The sequence below is a fragment of the Mustela putorius genome, unplaced genomic scaffold, assembly GCF_011764305.1.
Source record: "Mustela putorius furo isolate JIRA1106 unplaced genomic scaffold, ASM1176430v1.1 tig00003867_pilon_pilon_pilon, whole genome shotgun sequence".
In the NCBI taxonomy this organism is placed as follows: Eukaryota; Metazoa; Chordata; class Mammalia; order Carnivora; family Mustelidae; genus Mustela; species Mustela putorius.
In genome coordinates, this window is record NW_025422019.1 from 16,748,023 (window position 1) to 16,763,899 (window position 15,877).

General features: G+C 40.2%; 1 protein-coding gene across 2 annotated transcripts in view; it reads right to left on the minus strand.

The window, feature by feature from the left end:
- The window catches only part of MAP3K19 (mitogen-activated protein kinase kinase kinase 19), a 66,187-nt gene that overhangs the window by 44,882 nt on the left and 5,428 nt on the right, over positions 1 to 15,877 (minus strand). For both annotated transcript variants that reach the window (XM_004774267.3, XM_004774266.3), the window contains exons 2-3: positions 13,455 to 13,656; positions 2,179 to 2,367 (exon numbers count right to left, since the gene is read on the minus strand). In XM_004774267.3, the coding sequence (XP_004774324.2) occupies positions 2,179 to 2,367; positions 13,455 to 13,628 (363 nt within the window). In that variant the 5' untranslated portion in view covers positions 13,629 to 13,656. The remainder of the gene's footprint in view (positions 1 to 2,178; positions 2,368 to 13,454; positions 13,657 to 15,877) is intronic.

The window sequence follows — 15,877 nt, forward strand, 5'->3', positions numbered from 1 at the left end:
TGAAATTACACAGGCCTGAGAGCCAGACAGAATTGGGTTTGAATTTTACTTCCTTAAACTCATTCTTTAACTTTCTTGACAGGATTATATGAAGAACACTTGATAAAATCACCCTAATAAAATAAGGGACATCCAGTTAAGCAATGAATCATTTTCATGGGGGACATAATCATATTAAAAGATTTATTTGGAAAATATTTGTTTGGTATTTATCTGAAATTCAAATTTAATTGAAAGTCTTGTATTTTTTGTTTGCAAAATCCGGCAGTCCTACTCTCTGACCTTCAGAATCCTCAGCTGTCAGTAGGAAAAATGTCTTTTCTATGGAGTTGTTTTTGTTCGTTTGTTTTTTAAAATTTTGCTTATTTGAGAGAGTGAGCAAGAGAGAGAGAGCATGAGCCGAGCCAAGGGACAGGCAGAGGGAGAAGAAAGGCAGACTCCCTGCCTCTGTGAGGTTGTTTTGATGGTTGGAGACAGCATATGAAAAGCACTGAGTAGAGTTTTGACATGTGCTCAATAAACATTTGTGGAATGAATGAATGATCCACAATAAGAATGTAGCTCACTTAACCGTCTATGTACAGTCAAATGGAGGTGGGTATATAGGTGATATTTGTTGTTTTAATGAAAATGGAACTTAATTTGGATAATTCACCACTGAAAAACCACTGTAAGGCCAAAGTATCCAAATTGCTTATTTTATAGACCAAAGCAATTCACTAATTTCCACTTTATTTCACTTTATGCCATATCAACGTTTCTACCTCACTTTCTCTAGGGACAAACTAGAGATAATGATATTACCTCAGAGGGGTGCTGTGGGAATTAATTAGTTAATATTTTTTTCAGTCTCTGAAAAGAAGCTACCTCTTATATCAATGTTTATTCTTAGTTAGAACCAGCATGAAAGGTTTGAGCTGAGAATAGTCTTACAATAGCACTTTAATTCAGCATCTGCTTATTAAGTTCTGGATTCAGTTATAGGCACCAGTTTCTTAAAAAGTGGCTGCTAATATTTACGGTGAAAAAATGTGGTTATGAAAACATATTGTATTATAACAACTATTACAAATACCATTGAAATAAAATTATTGTCTTTCAAAAGTGTTCTAAACTTCAGTTATGACATATGGCAATTTTAGACTATGGTTTAATACAACAAAAGAATTTAAAGAGTCCTTTGGATTTTGTTGTAGATTTCCTTGAACTCTAGGCGACAGAATTCTGTTCACTTTCTCTTTATCTGTTTGTATCTCTACCATAAGGGACTGGAAGAAACTGTTTCCTAGCAGCAATTGATTTTCTTTCAGTTGGAAGGTCATGTGATCTGAAAGTGTCTCTGAAGGTAAATACCAAGAATAGACAGTTGCCGGTCACCAATAATTAAAGTCCCTGGTTATGCATATGGTTTCGTAAGTTACTTTGGGAAAGCGTGTCTGTGGCTAGAAGATCTAAACAAGAAGATCAATATCCAGAGAAGGAAGCACTTAAAAAACACACCCTCTTAACTCCTCTAGTTACAACTAAATATTATGCAAAGCAGAGGCTCTCTGATTCCCTTTTCAGGATAAAGATAATAAGTGCAGCTGGTCCAAAGGGATCTAAACACCAATTGCACAAATGGCAATGATGTCAAGGGAGCTCCTCTGAGCAAGTTGACAGCCGTTCTCTAGGGACATCCTGAGAGCATATCATTTCCCGTGGGTGCTGCGTGACTTCTAACATCCAGCTGGAGGAAGGTGGAAACAGGCTGCTGCTGTGTTCTCTTATTACCCTGTTTTCCACCCGACTATCCTCTTCGATCCTGTTTCTTTCCCCTATATTCTTCCTGAAGCTTTCTGGGACTGCATTTGAAAATAACTTATTTTTCTTTAAAAGGAGTCCTATACGCCTGGGTGGCTCAGTTGGTTAAGCGGCTGCCTTTGGCTCAGGTCATGATCCCAGCGTCCTGGGATCGAGTCCCACATTGGGCTCCTTGCTCCGCAGGGAGCCTGCTTCTCCCTCTGACTCTGCCTGCCACTCTGTCTGCCTGTGCTCTCCCTCTCTCTCTCTGACAAATAAATAAATAAAATCTTTAAAAAAAAAAAAAAAAGAAAGAAAAAAAGGAGTCCTATATAGTCTAGGCTTTTCTTACCATTTACCCACCCAAAGGCAGAAGCAAACATCAATTTAACTGACCAGCAAGTGCTGAAGTTGTTCAAGATCACCTTGCCATGAACTTTGTAGAAGTTGCATTTGGGGAGCCTGGATTCCACTGATGGCCAAGAGTAGTCTTCGCACATTGCAATTAGCCACGTGAACTGCAGTTTGATTGCTATAATTACAAAGGGTGATATCTGCTCCCTTTTCCAGAAGAAATTCAACAACCTGTAACATCACAACATTCAATTCAACAACCTGCAACATCACAACATTCTTATTTACATTTTTGAATGCAAACAGTATCTTCAGGGTTTCTTGGAAAACTTAGACATGGCTTTGATTCATGATGGACGAAGGGAGAATAAGAGGGGCATAAAAATGAAGAATTGATTTGAATGCCGATGGCTGCTATTTGCCTTTTATAAATTAGGAAAACAAAAATCTCCATGACACGGATGGTTTGGGGATACTATTCTTTTCTTTTTTAAGGTTTTATTTTTAAGTAATCTCTATACCCAACACAGGGCTTGAACTCACAACCCTGAGATCAAGAGTCACATGCTTGTGGTGTCTGAGTCCTTCAGTTGGTTAAGCATCTAACTTTGGTTTAGGCCATCTAACTTTGGCTTAGGCCAGTTCTCAGGGTCCTGGAACTGAGCACTGCATTGGGCTCCATGCTCAGCCTGGAGTCTGCCTCCCCCACCAAATAAATAAAATCTTAAAAAAAAAAAAAGAAAGTCACATGCTTTACCACCCAGGCACTCCTTGGAGATACTATTCTTTTCTTAAAATTAGAAGTTTGTGAATATATTATGTTAAACCCACATAAAGCATCAAAGTCCTATTAGTATGATCTGTAATTTAATATGCAAAACCTGGGGCTCCTAGGTGGCTCAGTCAATTAAATGTCTGCCTTTGGCTCAGGTCATGATCTTAGCATCCTGGGATGAAGCCCTGCGATGGGCTCCCTGGTCAGCAGGTAGTCTGCTTCTCCCTCCCCTTGCTCTTGCACTCTCTCTCAAATAAATAAAATCTTCTAGAAAAAAATAAAATATAAACCCCAAACTTAGACAAACATTCTCGAAAGTTGCCAGTATTTCCATAAGTATTTCTAGGAAGCAAATAAATCCTATTCAAAATGTTGATGCATAATTTATTCAACAAATGGGATTGAGTGATTAGCATGAGTCAAGAACTGTCCTTGGTGCTGAGGCTCCAACAGTGAACAAGACAGGGACCAGCCTTTAAGGCATTTACAAACTAATGAGGAACAGAGACAGATAAAAAAGCAATTGTGACATAGTGTGAGAAATAGAGTGATAAGGTAAATATAGAAGAGTGAAGGTGTCACTTAGAAGAAATGAATTTAAGCTGTCTCATTGGGTCAAGGAAGACTTTGTAGAGAAAATGTCTAAGCTGAGAACTGAAGGATCAGACTCAATTAACTAGGCAAAGACTAGGGGAAAGATTGTTTGAAGCAAAAGATATAGTGTAAACAAAGTACTGTGGATGCTATGGACTGAATTCTTTCTCCTCAAAATTCATATGTTGAAGGCCTAGCCTCCAATGTGATTGTATTTGGAGCGGAGACCTCTAGGAAGTAATTAAGGTTACATTAGGTTCTAGAAATGGGGCCCTGATCTGATAGGACTAGTGTCATTATAAGAAGAGACCTAAGAGAACTTGTTCTCTTTCTCTCTGCCAAGTGAGAACACAGAGAGAAGGTGGCCATCCTTAAGACAGGAAAAAACCTCTTGCCAGAAACCAAATTGGCCAGAATCTTGATATTGGACTTTCCAGTTTCCAGAACTATTAAAAAATTAATTTCTACTATTTAAGCTACTCAGCCATGGTGTGTGCTACAGAGAGCCCAAGATGACTAATACAGAGGACAAAAGAACAAATAACACTCAAAGCTCTGGAAGACTAAATTAGACATGGCTGGAGCTCAGGATGGAGAACGGAGGGTAAAGAAATGTGATGGAGGGGCACCTGGGTGGCTCAGTGGGTTAAGCCTCTGCCTTCCATTTGGGTCGTGATCTCAGGGTCCTAGAATTGAGTCCCGCATTGGGCTCTCTGCTCAGCAGGGAGCCTGCTTCCCCCTCTCTCTCTCTGCCTGCCTCTCTGCCCACTTGTAATCTCTCTCTCTGTCAAATAAATAAATAAAATATTAAAAAAAAAAAAGAAATGTGATGGAGAAGTCAACAGTAGCTGAAAGACCCCTCCCCTAGAAGATAGATAGGATAACTAACCGCTTGTTTGCTTTTCTGTGAACCGCTGGCTTTTAGGCGTAAATTACGTTATTAATTGCTTATTAATCGCTCTTTTGCCCTTCTGTAACCGCTTGGCTTATAGAAATAATAGAGACGCCATGATGGCATTCCTACCTTCCCCCTTCTTGTTCCCCTTTCCCGCCTCTCTCCTCCCGCGCGCGGGCCCTCAGAACCAATCAGCTTGTTCCCCCTTCCCGCCTCTCTCTTCGCGCGCGGGTCCCCAAAGCCAATCAGCAAACTCCACGTATGCCTTTTTCAAAAGTTCTAACTGTCAACCAATCAGTTGCGCCCCACCCAAAACTTGTTTGTACCTGTCTATAAAAACCCGGCACCACCCCAGCTGGGTGTGCTCAGCTAGCAGGAGCTGCTGACCACCCGCAGGCGCGCGCTGACCACCCGCAGGCGCCTGGGTAACAATAAAGAACCTCTTGCTGATTGCATCCAGTGGCAGTGTTGGATTCTTGGGTAAGGGGATCCGCGGGTCTTTCATAGCGAAATCCTGAATGGCTTTACCAACTCCCTTTAGGAATTAGAGTTGTATCTTCAAGACAATGGGAAGGCAGTGAGAGATTTTAAACAGAGAGATGACATGATCAGGTCAGCACTTCAAAGAAATCACTGTGGGAAGAACGAAAGTCAGGAGACCAATGAGACTACCCAGTGGCCTCATGGAGAGAAAATGGTACCAAATCAGGGAAGTGGTGGTAGAAATGGAGCAACTGAGGGCATAATCCAAGAACATTTAGGAGGTAGAACTCATTAGATGTGGATGTTGATGGTGAGCCAGAAATCAAGATAATTCCCAGGTTTTTCACTTCCGTCCATTTTTGTCTAGCTTCCCTACTACCACTGAGGACAAGACCACAGTGATCTTTGGCCTGAAACAATGCAACAACCTTCTAATCGGTCTCTCCATTTCCAAATACCTTTGTCTGAAACCCATTACAGTGGTTACATTCAAAAAGTCAGAAAGTAGAAGTGTTCACAAGGTTCTGAAGAAATCAAAAACCCTTACACTCTGTTGTAAATGTTATAGTCACTTTAAAAACCATTCTGGCAGTTCCTCAAATGATTAAACATAGAGTTCCCATATGACCCAGTAATTCCACGCCTAGGAAGAGGAATGAAAGAGAATTTGAAAACATATGACCACATTAACACTTATACACAAATGTTTGTGGCAGCCTTTTTCATAGTAACTAAAACAGGGAAACAACTCAAGTTTCCGTCAATGGACAGATGAACAATGAAAATGTGGTACACCCATATAACCCAATATTATTCGACTATGAAAAGGAATGAAGTGCTGATACATGCTGCAACAGTTTGCTAAGTAGAAGAAGCCAATCACAAAAGACCACATGCTGTATGATTTCATTTACATGAAAGTCCAGAATAGGAAGATCTATAGAGACAGAAAGTAGAATAGTGATTGCTTAGGGCTAGGGCAGGGAAAAGGAGGAACGATAGAAACTGATAGCTAATGGGTTCAGAGTTTCTTTTGCGGGAAGGGAGGTGAGTAGTTCTTTTTAAGATGACGAAAATGTTTTTAAAATTGACTGTGGTGATCTAAAACCCACCTTAAATGGGTGAATTTTATGATATGTGAGTTATATCTCACTAAAGCAGTTTTTAAAAATACCTTTTCATGCCTTGTGGTCTTGCAGGATTTGGGCCCTGCCATTTTCCAACCTCATCTTATGCTAATCTTCCTCTTCTGCAAGTTCTAGTCATCTTTTTACCTCAAATATGCAAGTTTTTTCCTAACCAAGAGGCTTTATCTCTGATATCCCTACTTCCCCAATTGTTCTTCAAATGTCATCCTTTATCATTATTTTAGTTTTAATGTAAATGTAACCATATCAGTGAAGATTTTCCTGTCCACCTTATCAAACAAGGAATCACTCTATTGGTTACTTCAAAGCACTAACAGTAATTTGTAATGTAATTAAGCATTTTTTGTTTCCTTATTTGTTGTGTTTCACCTTCATTAGAATGTAAGTCCACCTTGTGAGAGCTCTTACCACATGAATAAATGTTTTAGGAATGAGTGAGTGAATGATTTAAGATAAACAGATGCTGACACTACTTAACAAAATGGAAAGCACTGATGCTGGTGCTCCTCAGGAGAATTAGATTTGGAGAGAAAAACAATGAAGACAATGTGGATATGCTACGTTTGAGATCTGTGACATGTAAGCAGAGATATATGGTTGGAAGCTCAACATTATACACACACAGAGAGAGACGAATTCAGGTGAGAGATGTGGGCAGAGATACAGAATTAGGAGCCATACCAGTATTATTAAGGAATACCAATATTAAGGACATTACAGGTCACATCACCAAGAGCAGTTTCAATGGACTGGTAGAGAACAGTGCCAGATGGCAGTAGTTTGAAGTGATGAGAAAGTGGAGGCAGTGAGGACTGACCAGAGGACCACTCTTTAGAGGGGCTGTTGGAAGACAATTCTCCAGAAACTCCAGGAACTTGTGTTTTTGTAGGTCTTGTGAGCAAAGGTGCTCACAGAGGTGAGCTTTGTTCCAGACCATGTTTTCAAAGATGTTTATACAGTGAATGGCTTTGTAAGATAGAGACAGCATCTCTTTCTGGAGCATTGGGAACATTGAGAAAACATGCTTACTGTCTACTGTGAAAGACTCAGGTTTCCCATCTTTTATTCAACCCACTGCATGTACAGTTATCACTTCCTTATGTTGGCTTGTGGAAACTGAAGGAAATGCTGATACTCTGACCATTACTGTTGTGAACAGTAAACAGTTATTTTTCTCTGACCCAGGAGTCTCATGTCTTCTGCCAGACTCTGAAGCTGTGGTAGGCTAACTTATTGGGTGACAAGTAAGGAAAAATCCCAGATGCTTCGCAGTTACTAGTTTTTGCAAAAGATGAGATGATCAGAGAGACAGAAATGATAGAGGAACAATGAGGGCGTCATGGGGTTATTAATGAGATTTATAGAAAGTTCACGGGAAGTGGTAGCAAATAGGCTGGCCAAATTGTATGGTCAGTTGGGCAATAAACGATCCCCCATATTAGTGACTAGCAAAGCCTCTTTAAGGAACTGGGAGGCAGTCAAAGTCAGGTGGCTCAGTTGTTAAGCGTTTGCCTTCAGATCAGGTTATGATCTTGGGGGCCTGGGATTGAGCCCCGCATTGGGCTCCCTGCTCAGCGGGAAGCCTGCTTCTCTCTTTTCCACTCCCTCTGCTTGTGTTCCCTTTCTCTGTCTCTCTTTTTCTCTCTCTCTCTGTCAAATGAATAAATAAAATCTTTTTAAAAAAAAAAAGGCTGAGTAATAAGAAATAAGTTCAAAAAACAATTGCTCCCTGGTTTTTAATAATTTTTCTATCGTTGCTATCTTCCTCACCAAACTGGCAGTCGGCCTCAGTCCCATGCCACTATAATACAAGATTTGTCCTGGGTAGGCAGAAGATTCTACACCCTTTCAGACAACAGTTACTGAGATGCATATCTCCACTGCAGGAAAGAAGGAAAATTCATGACTGATATGAGCAAAAAAAAACAGGCAAACTTTGAACTTTGGCTCATTCATTTGGGATCTGGGTGGTGAGATGCATTATATTTGTTAAGGAAGAGTGATAATAGCTATATTACAAGTCAGCCATTCCTGCTGACAAACTTATGTCCATTTAATGATAAAAGTCTCAGAATTTTTTGCAGGGGGTTTTAGCTACTGTAAGGGAGCTTTGGACCTCCTGGGGAGATTTCCTGGATATAGACAAATTCCCATGATAAAGCACAGAAGTGGATGTTCAGGTTCTTACTGGGCTGGATTGGGTTATAATACTAATGAAGATAACCCATTGGAGAGAGAGAAAATGACAAAGAAATCCAGTAGATTTTTGTGATTACCCCCACTACTCTGAAAACTCCCCTATCCCTATGTTAAAACCAGGTGAAAATATAAGGATATTATCATGACAAAGGGTTAGCAAATAATTCAGATTAAGGTAGAATCCTTTAAAAAGTTTAAAAAAAATTTTTTTGTAAAAGCTCCTGCAAAGAAAAGCCAAACCTGAGTCAATCAAAGGGGGCAAAACCTACAGTTCTAGTCAGAAAGCAATGTAGCTATGGCCACTAAGTTAAGGATCTCTGAGGCTGAAATAGATGGTGTCAGTAATAATGACCTTGCCACATGATTAAGTGCTTTGTATGGACCAAAAACATTGGAAGTTCATTTTGTTGAAAAGCAAGAAACCTCAATGCTTCCGGAAACCAAAAGTAAATATCCTCTGCTTATCGGTCTGGAGCAACTCTCTTCCACCATGCTCCTAATCCTTCCCTTCCCCTGTACCTTGACCTCAGCTATTTAAGGAGAAGGATCATTTTAAGTGGGACCAAGAACACTCAGTCTTCAAAAGGGCCTGAAAGTCATAGCCACTGACATGACTATGTGACAAACACTGGGGAAGGAGAGACTCAAACTTTTACAGCTCTCTTAGATTCAGATTCCCAAGTCAGCATTCTGTCTAGTCCCTTGGGAAAAGTGAGTGTCTGAATTCAGCTAATGGTGTTTGAGCAAAGTTTGCAAAGTTAGCAAAGAAAGCTAACATGATTCTGTACGTGGGGCCCTTTGGGCCAAGTCAGTGGATTACTGCTGTGGCTTCTATCTGAATGTATAATAGGAATTAATGTATTATGTGTATTTCCCCCATCCCATTAAGTATCAAGAGGATTCTTCTGATTGTGACGAGCTAGTATGTAGAGAAGTGCTAGTATCTTTAGAATTCCTGATCCTTTTGAGTCCCTGTGACTAATAATTTTGCCATTTGGGCAAAATTCTGGCAAAGGGAAATAGTCTCTATCTGGAGGCATTTCTTGGGGATTTGGACTTGTTGCCTCCTCAGCATGTCTACTAGGGATATCACTTTTATTTTTTATTTATTTAACAAAGAGAGACAGCAAGAGAGGGAACACAAGCAAGGGGGTGGGAGAGGGAGAAGTAGGCTTCCCACTGAGCAGGGAGCTCATGTGGGCTCAATCCCAGGACCCTGGGATCACGACCTCAGCTGAAGGCAGACGCCCAACAACTGAGCCACCCAGGCACCCCGGGATATCACTTAGAAAAAGCAGATATTAAGGGTGCCTGGCTGGCTTAGTTGGTAGAGTTTGCGACTCTTTATCTTGGGGTTGTGAATTTAAGTCCCATGTTGGGTGTAGAAATTACTTAGTAACTAACTAACTAAATAAATAAATAAATAAAAGCAGATATTAGCTTGCTAGTGGGTTTTTGTCAAACCTGAATGCCTTATCCAAGGAGATCTTGTGGCTCTTGTGTCCAATATTTCCATTTGGGGGAACCAGAACTCAATGCCTAACAAGGAAGGAAAGGCCCAACAAGCATTCTTTGTCCAATGGATATGGTGTATTTAAGAATGTAACCAGCCTAGGCACATTGGCATCTTTGCTTTACATGAAAGAATGATTTCTTTTGCTGGAAATTCTACCCTCCCATCCCCACCGCTACCACCTAAAGCAAAACTGCTGGCCAAGGATACTTCGCTTCTCAGGGATTCCCCTAAGTGCCTGGGCCTGTGTCCATTATGGTTCAGTCAAGATGAAAGTTGATGTGTGCACTGGGCTAATGCAGCTGGTTGGGCTCGGTGCCAGCTATGCAGAACTGGTAATGGACATGCTTGTTCCACTCAGTGTGTAAAACTCAAGGCACTTCTCGTAGCCCTGGCCAATATTCCTTGTAATAAGCTTTGTTATATTTTTCCTGATTCTTGGGCTGCTGCCAGTGGTCTGGCTGTTGGGTCTGCCACTTAGAAAATTACAGACTGGAAGATTTTAAAAAGCACTTCTCTTTAGGGCCATGAACTGTGGAAGCAAACTATCTGGGTCAACTCATGTAGAAGCCCATGGCAAGAGTCCATTCTCTGATGAGATAGACAAGAATAAAACTACTGATTGATACTGTACAACCCTGATTTTCTCCCCTGCTGCTTGAATCCATCATCATATTAGACATGACAATACAGCCACCAACACAGACCGGACACGAAGTAAAGAACTGTTATAGGGGTGAAGCTGCAGCCACTGAAATAGGATATGTAGACTTTGTGGTGTTTGAGGATACCTAAAGAGAGAACATCTTCAACCTTATGGAGTACAGGGAAGGGAGAGACTTTGATGACCTTTGTTCTTTAGAACTACCCAGGACATTTTCTTCATGAAAGAAAATCTCTTGGAGAGTCTTTCCCAAACTCTTCAAAGCACCTTACATGTGACTGACTACTGGGTCTTCCATTCCTTGCCATACAGCCCTGATCATGACTCGATTGCCAATTCCCTTCTTTGCCTAGGAGTCTATTACTAACTGCAGTCAACAGCCCCACCTCTTGCACCTTCCATGTGAAACATCTGTCCACACCTCCAGATTTCTTCCCACTCCCATTCTCACAGCCATCACTCCTCATTCTGTGAGGGTGGATGAATGCTACTTAGCTGTTGGCAGGAACAAATAGGACTGATAATCCTCCCAAATCAAGGACCAGACTCAGTTATTCAGATTGAACTGGGAATCCTAAGACCAACCAGCCAGCTGAGCGATCACAAAGAGACACTGTCAACCTGTGCCCCCTGACTAATGTAGGTCCCACTCAAAGAAGCCCAATGATTGATAACACTACCTTTTTCTGCCCAAGGGGTACTCCCAGGATTATAGCTCTTATAGAGAAACCTGGCATTACTTTGTATGGCGCCTGAAAACATAATGACTTATGCTTTAGGGGTGGTCATAAGAGACTTTCCAATCTTTAAGTAAATACCATCTGTAGATATGTAGCCTCAGATGACTTCAGAGTTTCCCAAAATGAAGCTACCATTGGTTACTTGAGGGAGTTTCCCCGAGGGATAGCTGACTTGTCATTTATGTGCCCCTTGTGGACAACTATCCCTAAGACAGATGTCCAATTAGAAAAAGTAGAACAAAATTTGCTTCTGCCTTTAGCTAAAGTTATCAGTGATACCACCTCATCCCTGCAAGACATTCAGGTCAGCAGTCAAGTCACTGGCCAGGGTAGTTATGAATAGATAACAAATGATAGAACTGCTCTAGACTTCCTCCTGTGGGTCAAGGTGAAGTCTGTGCAATGGATGATAGAGACTGCAATACCTGGGTTGATGCCTTGGACCAAGTGAGAAGATCAACAGAGAAACTTAAGGAGAAAACCATCTGGTTGATGGCATTTGTTGAGTTGGAGGGGTTCAAGACCATGGATGGCATGATTGACACTAGTTTACAGTATGGCCTTGTTCCTCTGCTTGGAGTTCTCTTGATAGTAGCTTTAACTGAATATTGTATGAGACAAATTAATGGATGTGGTTTCCACCTCTGTTGGTCAGATTAATCAGAGTGGTATGCACATGGGAAAATTCACCAGGAGCCAAGACAGAGTAGAAATGAAAGGTAGATATTTTTAGGAAATAAGACTTTCTGGGTCTCTCACATTTCTATAAGTTGTATGAGCAGAGGCACGGAATGCCTTTGCCCCAGACACTCTTTTCAAGCTTGCTTGTGTAGTGAACAGCCTTGGAAACAAGGATTAGGTTTGCTTACTACCCATTATAAAAGATTTGGGCTCCCTAAATTTAGAGCTCCTGTCCTGCAATCCAACCTACTGTCTGAACAGGGGTCATCTGGTCCTCTTCCTACTATTATGTGGGAATTAGGATGAGTGAGATGATACAAAACTGATAATATCCTGGTAATCCTATTGTTATGAGTAATAAAGTGCTCTTTGTCTCTGACAAAGGGCTTTGATGTCTTATGCCAAGGATCTAAGAAATTGGGGCAGGCTAATTTGTTAGCTTATAAGCAGAGTAAAATCGTAGATCTTTCATATTTCTTGACATAGATCTTCAGATGAAAAAGTCTGAGAGAGGAGAGGATGTAGTTGGGGGAGGATGTGGGATCAGTGGAGGTGTTTGTTTATTTGTGTGTCATCAGAAAGGAGATACCTAAACATATTAAATTCTAATGGAAGGTAGCATTGTTGTCTGTAATAACATAAATATGGAAAGCACCCATGTGTCCTTCAAAGTAGGAAAGACAAATATGTTGTGGCATAAACGTATTACTAGACACCAGTAAAAACAAACAAACAAAAAACCCCACAAAGTTATGTGTCTCAAAATGGTTGAATATCAAAAAACGCAATGATGGGGCACCTGGGTGGCTCAGTGGGTTAAGCCGCTGCCTTCGGCTCAGGTCATGATCTCAGGGTCCTGGGATGGAGCCCCACATCAGGCTCTCTGCTCTGTGGGAAGCCTGCTTCCTTCTCTCTGCCTGCCTCTCTGCCTACTTGTGATCTCTATCTGTCAAATAACTAAATAAAATCTTTAAAAAAATGCAATGATAAGAATGAGGAAGTTAGACAGGAACACATGTAGTATAAGTTTGTTTTTGTAAAATTCAAAAACAGGAAAAAGTAAATAATGCATTATTTAGGAATATAAGCAGAGAGGACAACACAAAGGAAATGATTAACTCAAAATTCAGGATAATGATTATAAAGATGGGGAACACAATTCAGGAGGAGAATATAAAAGGCTTTTGAGGCATGGCAGCATCTAATTTTTGGTTTGGATGATAGGTACATGGGTGCTAGTGTCATTATTTTTCTTTAAGCTGTATATACATTTTTATATGCTACATTTTATAATTTGTTTAAAAAGTGTTACTAGAAAGGAGTCAAAAGAGAAAAAAAAAGCTAAGAATATCATCAAGAGAGAGGATATTGAGATAGCTAAGCAGGGTTGAGGGTCCACTTCCATTTAGACTCTCAAGAATTTATAGAGGCATCAGCCTGCTCAGTTGAGTGAAATTGTGTTTTTCATCTTCTTGTCCCCATCCTAAGCCATTTCACATTCCCTCTGAAGCCTGCCTTCAGGCATTCTTTCATAGAGAGGTAAGTGTTTTGCTATTTGTAAGCACCTCATTCTTGAAATCCTTAGCTTAGAAGATTACCCATGGGCCCCAGGACACAACACGGTACCTCTGTTAGATTTTCTTCTGCTGCAGTAATGAGAGGTGTATTCCCAGTCTCTGGATGCTGAAAGTCAAGGTTTCCAAGGATGGAATAGACTTTAGTAATATAGTCACAGATGAGTTCCACATCACCCCTTGAAACTACTTCCAGGAAATCATGAATCAGTTTATTTTTATTCATCTTGCTAATTCCACATAATCACCTGACCCTGCCAAAGAAGAGAAACAATTTAATTAAACAAGAACCAACAAAGCATGGGTTGTTCAAATGTAACATATTCTATCTTTAGTGTCACCTCTTTCCCCTCTTTTATGTATGAAATAATGGTTTTAAAGACAATTTTGAAAAAGAGGAAACAGTAATTCTATCAGTGTTGGCTCTGTGCACATGTTTCAAATTATAAATAACAATTTTCACCATCACTTTGTGAGAAATGCTGTGGTACAGGAGAAGAAAGGATGGATCAACACTAGAATGGAAAGAACAGAGGCTCTGGAACCTTAAAGAACCTGGGCTTAAATCTCTCCTCCACAGATTCCCAACTGTGTAAGCTTGAGCATGATTAATTTCAAGCTTCTCCAAGCTTAATTTCCTCATCCCTAAAATGGAAATAACAATCCCCTCTTCAAATGGTGAAGATCTGAAGTACTATATCCAAAGCTTTGGCACTCCTTCAACAGATGAATGGATAAAGATGTGGTTCATATATGCAATGGACTATTACTCAGCCATCAGAAAGGATTTACATGTACATGTTTGGAACTGGAGGATATAATGCTAAGTCCATCAAAGAAAGATAATTATCATATGGTTTCACGCATATGTGGAATATAAGAAAAAGTGTAGAGGGTCATAGGGGAAGGGAGGGAAAACTGAGTGGGAAGAAGTCAGAGAGTCAAACCATGAGAGAGTCTTGACTCTGGAAAACAAACTGACGGTTGTGGAAGGGGGGATAGTAGAGAGGATGGGGTAAATGGGTGATGGGCATTAAGGAGGGCACCTGAGGTGATGAGCAGTGGGTGTTACATGAAACTGATAAATCACCGAACACTATATCAGAAACTAGTGATGTAAAACATGTTGGCTAGTCAAATTTAAATAAATAATAATAAATTTTAAATAAATATTAATTTAAATAAATAAATACTAAATTTTAAATAAATAATACTTTTTAAAAAGCTTTGGCACATTTTATTGGTTAAAATTCTTGCAGGATTTTGTTTTTTTTCTTCCTTCCTTCCTTCCTTCCTTTCTTTTTTTAAAAAAGATTTTATTTATTTATTTTACAGAGAGAGAGAGAGAGAGCACAGGTAGGCAGAGTGGCAGGCAGAGGGAGAGGGAGAAGCAGACTCTCTGCTGAGCAGGGAGCCTGACGTGGGGGCTTGATCCCAGGACCTCAGGACCACAACTTGAGCCGAACGCAGCTGCCCAAAGACCTGAGCCACCCAGGTGTTCCAGGTTTTTATTTTCTTTAGTGTCATTTATTAAAATCCCTGTAACTATTTTCTTTATGGAAGTTTTATTTTCCTAACAATACCATAAACTCCTCAGTAGCAGGAACATTCTATGCCTTATATTTTGTATCCTCAGTAACTCTTGTACAATGTGAGTCATTGAAGAGCATGGTGGCCATCATTCCAGATTTTCCAGAAAAAAACGTATTTTAAATATGCCATCTCAGCTTTCCAAATCATTGAAATATCTCTTAGAGTGCAATTTCTAAAAAAAAATATTATTTATTTATTTATTGGCAGAGAGAGAGCTAGAGATCACAAATAGGCAGAGAGGCAGCCGGGGGGTGGGGGAGCAGTCTCCCTGCCGAGCAGAGAGCCCTATGTGGGGCTCAATCCCAAGTCTCTGAGATCATGACCTGAGCTGAAGGCAGAGGCTCAACCCACTGAGCCACCCAGGTGCCCCAACAGAGTGCAATTTTTGAAGTCACCAGACAATCTTCCCCATGGAGCCTCTTGCTGTTGGAAACAGCACAAAATCATTTGTCACACTCTATATTCCATCTTCAGAAAGCCTCTGATACCATAGTCACTGCAAGTAGGCACGTTATTTCTTTGAACTGGCAATTTACTTGCAATGAACTGGCATTTTGTTGAAAGCAAGAAAACAAAAAGCCCATTTCATAGTACAATTTTGTGGATAAAGTTGACAAAAATTAACAAGAAAATGTCTAGAATTGGTTTTTAATGTTCTATATACACAAATGCCTTAGAATTCATAGGCCACACTATATAGAGCCTTCTTTTTCAGAGAGAACATGTATTTCACCCCAGAAATAATACTATTTGATAAATTCATTCATTCATTTAAGAGGCTACTATATGTCTTTCAGTTGTTTCATTGACCTGTCACGGTGGAAAATATCATAAAATAGCTAAGACAAAAATGGAAGGAAAAAAATTATGGTTAAATGTCAA